Source organism: Gymnoscopelus microlampas (genome assembly GCF_963454915.1).
Source record: "Gymnoscopelus microlampas genome assembly, chromosome: 15".
Classification (NCBI taxonomy): domain Eukaryota; kingdom Metazoa; phylum Chordata; class Actinopteri; order Myctophiformes; family Myctophidae; genus Gymnoscopelus; species Gymnoscopelus microlampas.
Window position 1 is genome coordinate 33,116,658 of NC_139952.1, and position 13,505 is coordinate 33,130,162.

The 13,505-nt window shown below is 46.4% G+C and overlaps 1 protein-coding gene across 4 annotated transcripts in view; it reads right to left on the minus strand.

The window, feature by feature from the left end:
* Positions 1–3,952: 3,952 nt before the first annotated feature.
* efna1a (ephrin-A1a) overlaps positions 3,953–13,505 on the minus strand; it is a 32,932-nt gene continuing 23,379 nt past the window's right edge. For 2 of the 4 annotated variants that reach the window (XM_084081285.1, XM_084081287.1), the window contains exons 2-5: positions 7,724–8,019; positions 7,086–7,151; positions 6,699–6,800; positions 3,953–6,152 (exon numbers count right to left, since the gene is read on the minus strand). In XM_084081285.1, the coding sequence (XP_083937411.1) occupies positions 6,022–6,152; positions 6,699–6,800; positions 7,086–7,151; positions 7,724–8,019 (595 nt within the window). In that variant the 3' untranslated portion in view covers positions 3,953–6,021. The remainder of the gene's footprint in view (positions 6,153–6,698; positions 6,801–7,085; positions 7,152–7,723; positions 8,020–13,505) is intronic. The other 2 variants (XM_084081286.1, XM_084081288.1) reach the window with 1 other exon arrangement.

The window sequence follows — 13,505 nt, forward strand, 5'->3', positions numbered from 1 at the left end:
AACTAACAGGGAACCGTCACAGCACACACACACCGTTTCCATATCTGTTGATTCTCTCTAGACCAGAAACTGGCAAATTGATCCCAGCCTGGTAAACGTCATCAGGCAGCCAGGCAGTCAGTCAGTCAGTCAGTCAGGCAGGCACACAGGCAGGTGGGCAGACAGTCAAGCAGTCAGTCAAAGACATGATATGAGACACACATGAGTCAAAAACATTACCAAATCCTAACCTCCCTCCCTCACATATTTCACAGTTCACCCTCAGGTTAGACGTCTCTTCAGAATGAGTCTATGGAAAACAATGTAGCATTTGCAACAGATGGTATCAAGAACATAGAAGAAAAAAAAGTATTCTTAAATATGGGTCAGCTTAACATGCAATACCACTTGTCCTCCAAATAATTTGACAACGCTAAATTAAAGCAACCCAGTACAAAGTACTTTCTAGCAAACAGTCCAGGAACATGGGTACATGACAGGAAATGTTTAATTAGGCAGGGAATCCAAGTGACCTTGGTGACACCTGCCTCAAAACATCTCCAGTCCAACCACTTCAATACATTTGTTTGACTCAGTTTGAATTATCCAATCAACTTTGCATCACAAACCAGGAAGTTTTGTGCACCTCTTCTTGTGTCAAACTCCTATCTGTCTCATCCTCAGAGTTATAACAAGCCTAGGACATAATACTCCTATACATCTAACCCTATATCTATGGTTACTGCTAAACCCCTGTTGTCGCAGCTGTGGTTTCTGTGCGTGTCCTCCCATTTTTTTGTTGGGGGAGTTTTTGGAGTATAAGAGACTTTTTTCCCAACATTTCATGAGTGGTCGGTCTGGCTTTGGCTCGGGAGGATCTGACAGCTAGTCAGGCGGAGGGAGATGACTTATGTGCACAGAATGTTCTTCTCTCCCTCTGAACCGTGCTGGCAAGGTGAGAGGCGTCGAAACAGAGCGAGAGGAGAGCTGAAAAACAGGAACAAACAAAAACAGGGACGGAGCCAGAGAGGGAGGAGGAGCAGAGGAAAGTAGATGGGGGTGCACAGGGTCATGCTCAGGGCCTGGCCGCACAGAAACGGAGAGACAATTGTGAAAACTCCTTTGCAGAGAGACAGACAGCGACACCGCATGGGAGCGAGCCCCGTCCAACGGAGGCTGAGAGAGAGCCGACACTGAGAAATGATAGGTTATCGTTTTTCTATACAGAGGAGAGTTTTCCCCACCCACACATTTCACAGCGAAACCTCAAAGCCATCGAGAGAGAGAAAGAGAGAGAGAGAGGGATGGATGGATGGAGGAAGAGATGCAGTCAGAGAGGCAGGAGCGAGACAGAGGGAGATGGGATGTGGTGGAGTGGTGGATGGATTTGGAGTCAAGAAAAAAAGAAAGAGAGACAATAATAATGGAACATGAGAACGTGATGGAGAGAGAGGCTAGGGTGAGAGTGAAATGGAAACAAAACAAGTGACAGATACATTATGTATTTATAGATATTTAGATATATAGATATTTGGATAGACAGACAGACAGACAGACAGACAGACAGACACAGAGACTGGAGGGAGGGAGGGAGAATAATAGAGTGTGGACTGCGGAAGAGAGAGAAAGTGAGTAGCAGTGACACAGACAGGAAACCGAAGCATGGGGTGGAAAACAGGACAGGTGACCCGGAGAGAGGCGACAGGGGCAAGAGCGTGACTGGACTGCCGGGAAGAGAGAGAGCGAGAGGAGACCACACCCTGACCGCTGGGCTCATGGCAGGGGGCCAGGATGTGCCCTGTTAGGAACAGAGGCACTGACTGCACATGGTCTGTGTTGTCCACATTGGCACCGTAATTCCTTCCCATCAGCCCCCCTCTCTCTGAGCCCACGCACAGTCCATTCCGGTGCCCAAGCAATGCTGCAGGAAAAAAAGGCCTGTCCCACAGTGTAACACTGTGGATTTGACTGTGTTCAATTGACAGCCAGGCCCAAATTAATCTGCATATTCAGCGCGCTAACATTGCATTAAGATCAAATGAATGAGATTAAAGAGTCAGATATGGGTCAGCCTATTGTTCTTCCACGGCTCACAGACAGCTGCGCACTGCGCTTAAGGGACACTGACTTCCCATTTTAGGGCAGGATGGAAGGTTATGAAAGCTACAAATAACTACAATACGGTAACACTGCCCCCTCAGGGCTCTGTAGCTGCTATTCAGATGATCAGGGCTACTCTGGGTTAACATATGCTGGTCTGGTTGGTTTGGCTGGATGGGGCCAGTCATCATGTGTCCTGCTGATAGGGACGCTTGGTTCCAAATGCTGCAGGCTTCACCAGCTGGTCTTGCCAAGCTTTTACTCTGCTGCTCTGCAATATGTGGTGCTCTTTGCGGCTGGTGGCCTTCTCCCTGTGTTCAGAGTCACACACTGTTCAACTCTCTATCACCTCATCAGCCACCTTCTACTGACAGACTAATGCATTGGACCGTGTCCCGTTTGACTGGTTCTCAGGGAATGTTTTGCTTGTATGTATATATAGCTACAGTAGAATATTCGTTTGCGCAATGTTTGAGGTGTATGCAGCTCCTTATAGCTAGTATGTTAAAATGCCTATCATTGCTTTGCATTGCATTTCCATGCATTGCCTTATGACATTGACCTTTGCACTATACTTGCTCTGGGTGGATCATATTGTTACATGCACTTGAATTCTAGGAATTCATGCTTATTATACTGTTGTGCTTGCTGTAAAGTCACTCTCTTAGAGGCTTGGCCAAATACCTAGAATGTAGCATAGATGTAATTTTCCACAAGTCTATCAAACTGTCTCCAGGATGTTTGTATTCGCTGTGTCCTCATGTGTGCAGTGCCCGTTGCATCTTTGAGACTGCCCTTAAAATTTATTACAGCGTTAAAGCTTTTACACTTGCACCTCATCACCCATTTACTGTTTACTCAGCCAGGATACTGGACGAGTAAATAAAACCAAACGTCTCCCCTTCTATGAGACTGCTGTTGAGCGGAGCCTCTCCGTTGGGGTCGGGCGGTTAAGGGGACCCGTCCGGGGCCTAATTTACGACTGTCCCATTTGAAAACACAGGGGAGCAGCAGCAGCACTGTGGCGATGGCACCACTCTATGGTGCTACAGCTGTTTTTACTGTCACGGCCATAAAGCTCCCCTGGGAAGGGAGGAGGACGGACGAGAACAATGGCCTCGCATGCAACACAAGAGTGTCTCTGATGGGAGCCACAAGGAGGACCATGAGAGATTGAGGTAAGGAGGTGTGTGTTGTTGGTTGTAGGGCGTAGACTTTGCCAGGACACTGAGATAAAGACAGTAGAAGTATCACACCTGTGTATTTAGCCTCCCCCCGAAACCCGCCAAAAGGCCAGTCTATTGTTGATGATAAACATAGCGCTCTTTCTCTTTCTTTCTATTGTAGCTCTTTTCCTGTCTCGTCGCCAACTTGGCTCCGAGTTTCTTTATTTAACCCCTGTCATGTCACATGTGTGAGCCACTATCTGCGCTTTAGGACTCCTCCTTGGAAATGTGCCCCGTCTAATAAAGAAAGCGATCAGGGTTGGGTTTCCCTCATTTGCTTTTTGTGCAGGTCAATATCATCGTAGTTCTTTTGTGAGTAGAATGGGAAAAGGTGATCCTAGTACAAAGACAGGTTGTAAATTCCCTCATAACTGAAAGTTTACTTTCAATCCTCATAACGGCCAATGTATCTGTCAAACAGCCATGTGTCCTATGCCTTCCTCCTCAGTCACAGCAAGTTATTGTAGGGGACAGTGTTAACTTAATGACTTAAGTACGCAGCCAAATTCAGTGGTAATTTAACATTGAAAGTGCAAAAATGGACCCATATTACCACTCTGGATTTGACTGTGTAATGGTTTTGATTTAGGTTTCACAGGGTGGGTGAGACATCAAAGAGTACATAGAAGAAATTAAAGAGGAAGCTCTTCTGGTTTTCCAAAAATATCATGTTTTATTTCACATGAAAATTTCACATTTAGCATATTTATCAAACAGGTTTCTTTTTTTTTTATATAATCTATATATACATAATATACATTTTCTTTACTTACACATGTACAAAATAAGGTAACAAGAATTCCAATAACAAAAAAAAAAGAAAAAAAGACTTGACTTCAATGTTAGTCATATATTGTTGTGTTGTTGTTGTTCAAGCCAGCCTGTCGGGTAAAAATGTGCTTGGCATCCGTGTTTGATACCGTGTCTTGTCTTGTGGTGTGTTGTTTACAAAGAATACTCTCTTCAAATCTGGATGTTTAAAAAAGACAGAAACAACAACTGCCATAGTCATGGTGACGGTTGTGTACTCTGATCTACTTTAGAATTATTGGATGCTATGCTTTCGAGGACTTTTGTGCTTGTTTTACTGTTTGCAGCTGGGGTTGTATACATAACAGAAAGCACCAGGACACTACAGTGACAGGGCCCTGTAGTGTGAAGAAGTTCATATGGCCTCTTCTGCTTAATTTTTATACTTTGTACGATGTTGTCGCGCACCAAAAATAGCTTATCTACAAGCTCACAATGTGAGTAGATCAGCTATTTTCGGCCCACAGCGGTGTACGATTAAGTATAAATCAGGCTTTAATGTGGGTTGTTTAACCACTACAGGGGCAAGATCCAACAAACGGAGAGGTCCAGCCTCTCCTTGCTACACACAACGTATCAGTGTTCGATTTTGGCAGATTAAGGTTTAGTTTTGTCACTTTTTCGCTCTCAATTTTTGCCCAGTCTCTCACTCTGTAATTCTAACACGCGTTCACACACTCTCTCTTTCTCTTTCACGCACGTACTTGTTGTGCTTTACAGCACTCTCCCGATCCCCCAACAGTAAACATTTCATTTCTTGATCATACAGTATATACAGTAAAACATTTTTTCAGCTGCAAACATTATAAATTATCTTCACAGAATGTACATGTAACACCTGTTGATTCCGATGTAGTGTGTCTCTCCCCATGTTGTTGAGTGTGTGTGTGTGTGTGTGTGTGTGTGTATTAGGGCTGGGCGATATGAACTACAATCAACTTAACAAATACCTCGATATCGATATTGTGACGATAATATCGTATTGTGACGATAATATACATTTTCGTTTTAATTTTCAAAGATTTTCTAAAAATGTTTGACAATATTTTAATCACATTATAATATTCAAAATCCTCGACAATATCTAGTCTCATATCACCTTATCGATATATTGCCCAGCCCTAGTCTGTAATGTACAACTGTAGTGCGCCTTTGTCTGTATTGTGCAGTATAGTGCTACAGTATAAAGCACATGGTCGAGTCTGCCGAGGAATGATTGAGAAAAACAGCCCCTGCATTTGTCAATGCTACATTTAGAGAGAAAAAAAATTGGGACATCAATGCCACTCAATACTATTACGAGAACAATAATAACAAACGTACACGATACTCAAGGGTGGAATAGTGTACAAGTCGGAGTTGACTTATCTTTGGCTCAAAACGTTTAAGAGATTCTTATTTTCACTAAATGCCATTTTCATCTGGTACATTTTCTTTTTTAACTGTATAGATTTGTCATGTCCGAGATGTCTTTTTTAGTCTCGATTATTCTTCATCCTGTTTTACGTTCTCCTTGAAATTCTTCATGTCTTCTTTGTAGATCTTCCAAGGACGATCGTTATTTTGTGACTGGAGCATAAAAACTGCAAGGAAATCAAACAAAGCTTGATCTCTCGGCGGGGGGGGGGGAATACTGTCATCTTTTAAGAAATGAGATTAAGCCCAAATGCTTCCTCTCAAATGTTTAGCGACTCTGCACGCTTGGTGCATGCAAGCCCATATGTACTTTACAAGCTTCAAAAGGTCTGTCTCTCTCTCTCCCTGTGGCCAGCACTGGGCATGGAGAACTGCCTTTTTCTTTCTTTCTTTTTTTGAGTCAGTGGTTTCATCCCCACGGACTGTCTTCATTGTAGTCCCTGAAAACAAATGTCTGGGATGGGAATAGCAGTTATTTTCATATTGTCTCTCAGTGTAACAGCAGCAGTAATGAGACTGGGACCAGCAGTGACAGGATGAACAGTGATGGCGTTGTTGACGCCGCAGAGCTCGCCTTTACACTTTTCTGCACCTCAGGCAGGATCACCACTGGATCATCTGCTTCAAAAGAGAAGGAGAAGAAGAAAAAAAGAGGAGGAGAGAAGAGGATTTAGCACACATTAATGTACACTCTTGTCTTTTTTCTTTCTTTTATACCATTTCTTATTGGGGTTTTCAAAATGTTAAGAGTACAACAAAAAAGTATAAAATATAAAGACTACAGCCCTTTCCCTTATTCCCTCTGTCTCCTTAACTTACAATATTACAATCCATTGAGCATGAAGTATGACAGTAAAATACATAAGAATTAATGCACACTCTTACCTCAACCATTAAGTTAACCAGTAAGCCAATCTACAAGCTCACCACACGTTGCATCATGACACGTTTTGAGCTTGTAGAAATCTTCTATTTTCGCTAATTGTGAAACGTGATTCTTTTTCCCCCATGTTTGGAATTTATTACTATTATTGTTATTTGCCTATAGTGACATCCCCAAAATAGGGACACCAGGTTGAAAGTGGCTAACCTGCCCGAACCCTTAAATGCAGCCAGATTCTTGTAGGATCAGAGATAATTACAGGAGTGGCGGTTGGTTGGACATACCTGCAGGTAGCAATCTGTTGGAAGGTTTGTGGACCCCACCGCCGGCTCCAGTTACAGCAACACCTGAGCCACCACCTTTAGCCACCCTGGGCTCCTGTGAGCCTGCAAGAAAGCAAATCCAGTCCGTCAATGACTCAGCCGGGGCGTCAGTCTAGCCAAGCCAACGGCATCTATCAACTAACTTTTACCCTGCAACTGTGATGTTCAGCGTTGTACCTAATCTACCGTTTTGTGTGTATTTTGTGTTATTGTTATGTGCAGACAAGGGTATTAGGTGTTCCTTTCCATTTTATGCTGTGCTGAAAGCCATAACCCCAGCCAAATAAACATTGATCTAATCCCACTCTGCGCAGTTCTCCCTCCAGCCACCAGGGTGGCGAGACTCACCATCAGCAGCAACAACGTCCACCCTGAGCCTGAGGCACTCTTGTCCGTGATGGTGCAGAGGTTTGGCTAGAGGGAAGAAAGAAACAACACAGGCTTTAATTACAGACTAACTAATGCACTTACTGCCCTGGCCCCTTAATCCACCCTCTCATACACACACATACACACACACACACACACACACACACACACACACACACACACACACACACACACACACACACACACACACACACACACACCCTTGGAGGCAGACAGACACGCGGCAAAGCATTATGAGCCATCTGTGAACAGGCGGTGTGTGTCTTGTTGTCCGGCCGTTTATCTAATCACAGCCATAGACAGGGTCACAGCACTGCTGGTTCTATTGGGTTTCATGCTAGGGGAATAGCAGCCATTGCATAAAGCTGGCAAACAAGAGCCGACACCCAGATAATGTCAACACTCAGCTTCAAAGAGCTGGCCTCGTTTGTCTGGTCCTTAGCCAAAGTTCAACCAGTCACACACAAACGTAAATGTGTACAGATTGTCTCCCTTGTGTGATTTTTTTTTTACTTCATGCAGGTACTGTTCCTACCAACTGCCTCACCAAAACCCCATTTTGTCTTGATAAAGACGCACAGCCATCGGACACTCACAAATATAGTAGTAGCTCTCTCCCTGGCGGAACTCCTTGCCCAGGGTGAACGGAGTGAATCGCTGGAACTTCTCTGAGAACTTCTCGGGGGCATGCGGGGCGAATGGGTGACCGCACTCCCAGCGCATCTGGTCGTACGACTGGGGCTTGCACGTGTCGTAGTCGCCGCGCTCCACCATGTAGAGCACATAGCGCTCAGCGTCCTGTGAGGGCACCTCGCCCAGGGGGTAGTGGGGGCACACGATGTCAAGGTAGTCGTTCAGTCGCACCTTTACCGCGTAATCATCCCACTGGAACCTACAGGGGAGAGAGAGAGAGAGAGAGAGAGAGAGAGAGAGAGAGGATGGTTAGTCGGGTGGCAGGAGATTAATAACCGCACGGATTGGCTACAGAGCGGCAATAAATACAAGCCTCAAAACCGTGATTATCTATCGATCGGTCACACGTGTCTGTGCACAACGGGGAAATCAGACGAAAGATGGACAGAGCGGGGGAGCGAGTGTGTGCGATTGTGAATGTATGGCGTGTGCATATGTCTGTGTGTGTGTGTGTGTGTGTGTGGATGCATCTCTATGTATGCGTGTCAGACAGACACACTAGAAGGGATGGAGAAAACAGAAAAAAGGGGGAGATATGTGAGTACCATGGAGAACGTGTACATAAATATGGATGAACGGGCGGCAGGGCGTGAAATGCTGCGCTGTGCTGCCTCTTCGAGAGTTAGCGCTGAGTGCACACTGATCCCGTTACCCCCTCAGGAGCTGGATGGTGTTTACAGAGAAACATTAGTAGTCAGTTAAGTCCACGGATCCAGGAGATATTACTCCACAGATCCAGGAGATGAGTATTGACATCTGCGACCCCCCACACAGCCACACACAAGAGACAGTCAAAATACATAATGACAAATGCACCCAAATAGAAGCAGACACACAGGCCGAGGTTACTAGGAACAAGATTTGGGGACGTAAATAAGAGTAAAGGTCTCCCTTTCATTAAGGGAGAATCAGAGAGAGACGCACACGCACACACACACACACACACACACACACACACACACACACACACACACACACACACACACACACACACACACCCCGAGATCATGCGTCTGGTGACTGTCTGTGCCCATCACCCAGCACCACACTCCCTCTCATTAGAGATACGGAGAAAGAGCGAGACGGAGACAGCCTGACTGCCTGCCTTTCCTCTCCTCTGACCCTCCCTTCATCCCCTCTTCCACTCCTCCTTCCTCCTCTCCACCCTTTAAAAAAAAATATATTCTTCAAAAACAAAACTGCACAATTTCTCTCTAGTATGCAGACTAGGTGTATTAGCATTGGCGTCATCCTCACTACCCTGGAGAACAGGATGTAATGTGATGACGTCTGCATGTTCAGCAGACCACCTGTTGGCTCCTCCAAATAGGTCGAAACAAACTATTTCAACCAGGTCTGCTTTTTCCTCTTCATTCCGTTTCCAGCCCCCCCCCCACCACCCACCACCACCCTCCCCCACTCCCTTTCTCTTCTAGTTCCATTTCTCTCTCACAGATATTATACGTTGATCGCCAGGGGATCATCACCACGCCCCCCCCCCCTCCTCCCGCCTGATTTATACTTGGTTGCGTGCCGTGTCACGCACCAAAAAATAGCTGATCTACAAGCTCACAAGGTGTCAACAGTGCGACCCGCTGTGAGCTTGCAGATCGGCTATTTTTGGTGCTCGACAAGGCACACAACCAAGTATAAATCACCTCTCCCTGTAACTGAATTATCCCCCAGGGAGCTGCTCGGTGCGGAGGATCCCCTCTCAGCCAAGGCCATTTTTCACCCCACACACACAGAACGGTAGCTAACGGCTAACACACACACAACTCAGTGATGCTCATACATCACCACCTAGACAAGTACCCCTAGACTCTACTGACACACACACACACACACACACACACACACACACACACACACACACACACACACACACACACACACACACACACACACACACACACACACACACACACACACACACACACACACACACACACACACACACACACACAGTATTCAGTTACTCAAGCTGTGCTTATCCATTTACCGTCTCCTACTGCTCCGACTCACCAGGGTTTCCCAGAGAATGGATGAAATTCGCTGGACTTCCAATATTTTCACAACACGTCTCCAGAATGTGTGTCTAAGATAGGGTTCTGTTGCTTTTGCAATCAATACATATGTGGCTACTCAGTCTTTCAACAGCCTGCACAGAAGCTGGCCAGTTTGTGTGTGTGAGTGTGTCACTGGTCTAGGCTGGAAAGAGTAGATGGGATCTACTGAGAAGTTTATGTTATAGCGCTTGTGTATTTGTTTGTCACATTGAGCGCCATTAACACCACACAGATCTATGGAAAAGAACACTTGGGTTCCCCACAGCCTTACAGTCTGCTATTGACACACACACACACACACACACATACGCACACACATACACACACGAGCGCGAGCACACACACAGCCAATAAAAGCTCCACATTGGAGCCATTTCACCTCCGGTCGGGGGACTTGGTTAAGAGATTTTCTCAGAGAATTCCAACCGTTTCCTCATAAAAAGCCCCCTGAATGCAACAAGTGACATTTGGGGGATTTTGTTTTCAAGGACGGGGGGGACGGGGGGGGTAGTGTTTGGATGACAAGGTCCATATGTGGGACTAACGATCAAAGTGCATGGGCAAAGGGCCCCTGCCGCTCGTTAGGCTGGTGTTGTTGTTTGTTGCCGGGGGACCCCTGGTAAAAAGCGGAGAGACACTGTGGCTCCAAAAACTTGGGGCCCTGACTCCTACTCTCCAAAACGCCACCTCCTGTCACCCCCGTGGCCCCAACCATAACACCATTCTCTCTGCCTCTGCGTTGACTCCCGCTCCACTGCACCACCTCAATGCTGATGAGCAGATTAGCTAACGACACGACACCATGACGAGAGCAATGCTGGCCTGTTAAAGCGCAGTAACACCCTCTGCCAAACAGAACTCAATCAACATGCCATCTAGCTGTGAGTGTGTGATGATGCCGTGCCCAAATCCCTGCGTAAATGGATAAATGAACAGTGAGGAATTTACTGTGTGCCAACTCCGATTGGGGGGGGTAATAATTATAATTTTTGCAATGGTCCAGACAGCTTAGCTCTTATCTACTGCTTGCCTTGCCTGCCACACTCTGTTTACCGTATTGCCGCTAAAGTGTTTATTCTCCTCGTCCTCCACTTTCAATTCCAGTGGAATCGATAACACTGGTTAGCAAACAATGTGGTTTGTCTTTCACCCTGACAGTTACCCAAACAGTGACACACACACACACACACACACACACACACACACACACACACACACACACACACACACACACACACACACACACACACACACACACACACACACACACACACACACACACACACACACACACACACACACACCCCCAGTCCTCTCTTCTCCCAGACCTCCCTCCAACAACAGCATAACCCCACCCCCCACCCTGATGATAAGAATCTGGTCGTGGTATGGCCCCAATGTGTTCATCATCAACAACAACAAAAAAGGGGGAGGGGGTCAAGCACAATTAAAACACAAAAAAAGGGTATTAAAGTTACCCGGGGGGCAACTTATGCCTCTCCGCCCACTCCCCCCCTCCCTCAAACCACAGTCTTCCCCCCAGGCTGAGAGCCGGAGGGATGAAAAAAAGAGAGAGAGGAGAATGAATGGTAGGAGGAAGGGGTGGGAGGTTGGTTGGGTAGGGGGTGGGTCAGAGGGCTTGGAGCTAGGAATGGCTTTTGATCTTCCCCTCTCTCTCTCTCTGTGTGTGTGTGTGTGTGTGTGTGTGTGTGTGTGTGTGTGTGTGTGTGTGTGTGTGTGTGTGTGTGTGTGTGTGTGTGTGTGTGTGTGTGTGTGTGTGTGTGTGTGTGTGTGTGTGTGTGTGTGTGTGTGTGCGTGCGTGCGTGCGTGTGTGTGTGTTGTATGCGAGTGCTACAGTTGCTTCTTTATCAATGCCAGGGCTTCATACAGTGGCTCTATTCACACGCTGCAACTGGCTGATGGGAGTGCAGAACACAGGCTGAATGCACACAGCCAACGAGGGTCGGCCTGACTTTTTGTTAGTTCTTTTTACATTAACAGCAAATGAGTTTGTATTATCCTCACACTTCACTTCTCTTCACTTCTCTTCTCAACAATTGCATTGTTGGAATGCAATGCCCTAACCACTTTAACCCTGGCAGGACATCATTATAGGCAAAAAATATATATAAAACAATTGAAAAATGTCTCAAGATTTTCGAAAATACCTTATCTATGAGCTCACAGCACGCTGTAAGCTTGTAGATCGGCTATTTTTGAAATTATTTAGAAAATGTTAAGTGGTTAATTGACTGACCCGAACAACACAAGTGCCCCTGTCCGTCTCCATGTGAAAGTAGCCTGGGGCCAAAAGACAAACACAAACTATGTCAGCCTTCATTCTGCAGACTCAACACAGCTCCCATTCTTTGTTCTAATCTAGAGGGTCTGCTTCTTGTCATCAAGTCTCCTCTCCCCAGACTGTTGCGGAAAACCCGTGCCTTCCTCAGTGTCTCTCCCTGCCATTGTCATGCTTAATTTATACACCGGTGTACGACTAAGTATTAATCAATTGCGCCACAGCATGGCGGACTAATTTGACGGCTCCCCTGCGATTATTCATGCGGATGCTAGAGTTGAGCGGCCCAACAGAAATAACCACCAGGAAGGGGGGGGGGGGGGGGATTATTCTCTACTTGGAGTTGGGGATGATTCGCGGATGCAGACATGCGACTGGGAACTGTGTGCCATGCATGTGTGTGTATCTGTCTGAGAGTGAGTGCCTATGTGGGAGTGTGTACGCCTGTCTGCGTACGAGTGTCTGTGTGTGCACGTTGGGTCTGTGGAGTCTGTTGAGGAATCTGGGTGTGCGTTTCTGTGACGATAAGAGGGGATAATGAATGGTGATGATAGCAGACAGCCAGGGAATGTCAAGCGGTAGCATGCGCGTGTGTGTGCGTGTGTGTGCGCACGCATAGATGTGCGTGTGTGCGTGTGGTCTGGTGTGAAAAAATAGCCTACAGACTGTTCCTCTTCCTCACTCTCCCAGTTTTTTTTTCTTCCCCAGAGTGAATTCCTGATTTATTGGAGCCTCTTCAGGGGCAGGAGCCTAATCTCTCTTCTTTAATCTCTCTCTGGCCAGCGTTTTGCTTTCTTCTGCACCTCTACCCCCTTCCTTTCATCCATCCATCCATCCATCTCCCTCTCTCATCTGTGCACTCGATCGCCCTGTGGAATGTTGGACCTCTGAGAGGGAGGAGGCCTGACTACGGATCAAAGGTCGGACAATCGTCGAGTCAGCAGCACTGGAGGGTCTCTAACACCCAGATGAACACACACACGCACCACACACACACACACACACACACACACACACACACACAGAAAAGCACTTGTGGCCCTTGCGTGTTCAAAATCCTAGAGGCGGTAACCGTGGCAACTCTTCAAACATGGATCCAGATCCATTCAAAAGCACACAAGAGCCACCACAGCTGACAAACCAACCTAGCTATGATGACCACTGGACCAAGAAGAACCAAAACATATGGTCTACGCTTCACTCGCTTCCAGTGGACATGTTGAGCCCATTAAAATCTTGAGCACCTTGCATTTGACCATATTTACACTGCAGCTATTTTGATCTCACATCATATACCCCCTCCTCCCCATTCCATTG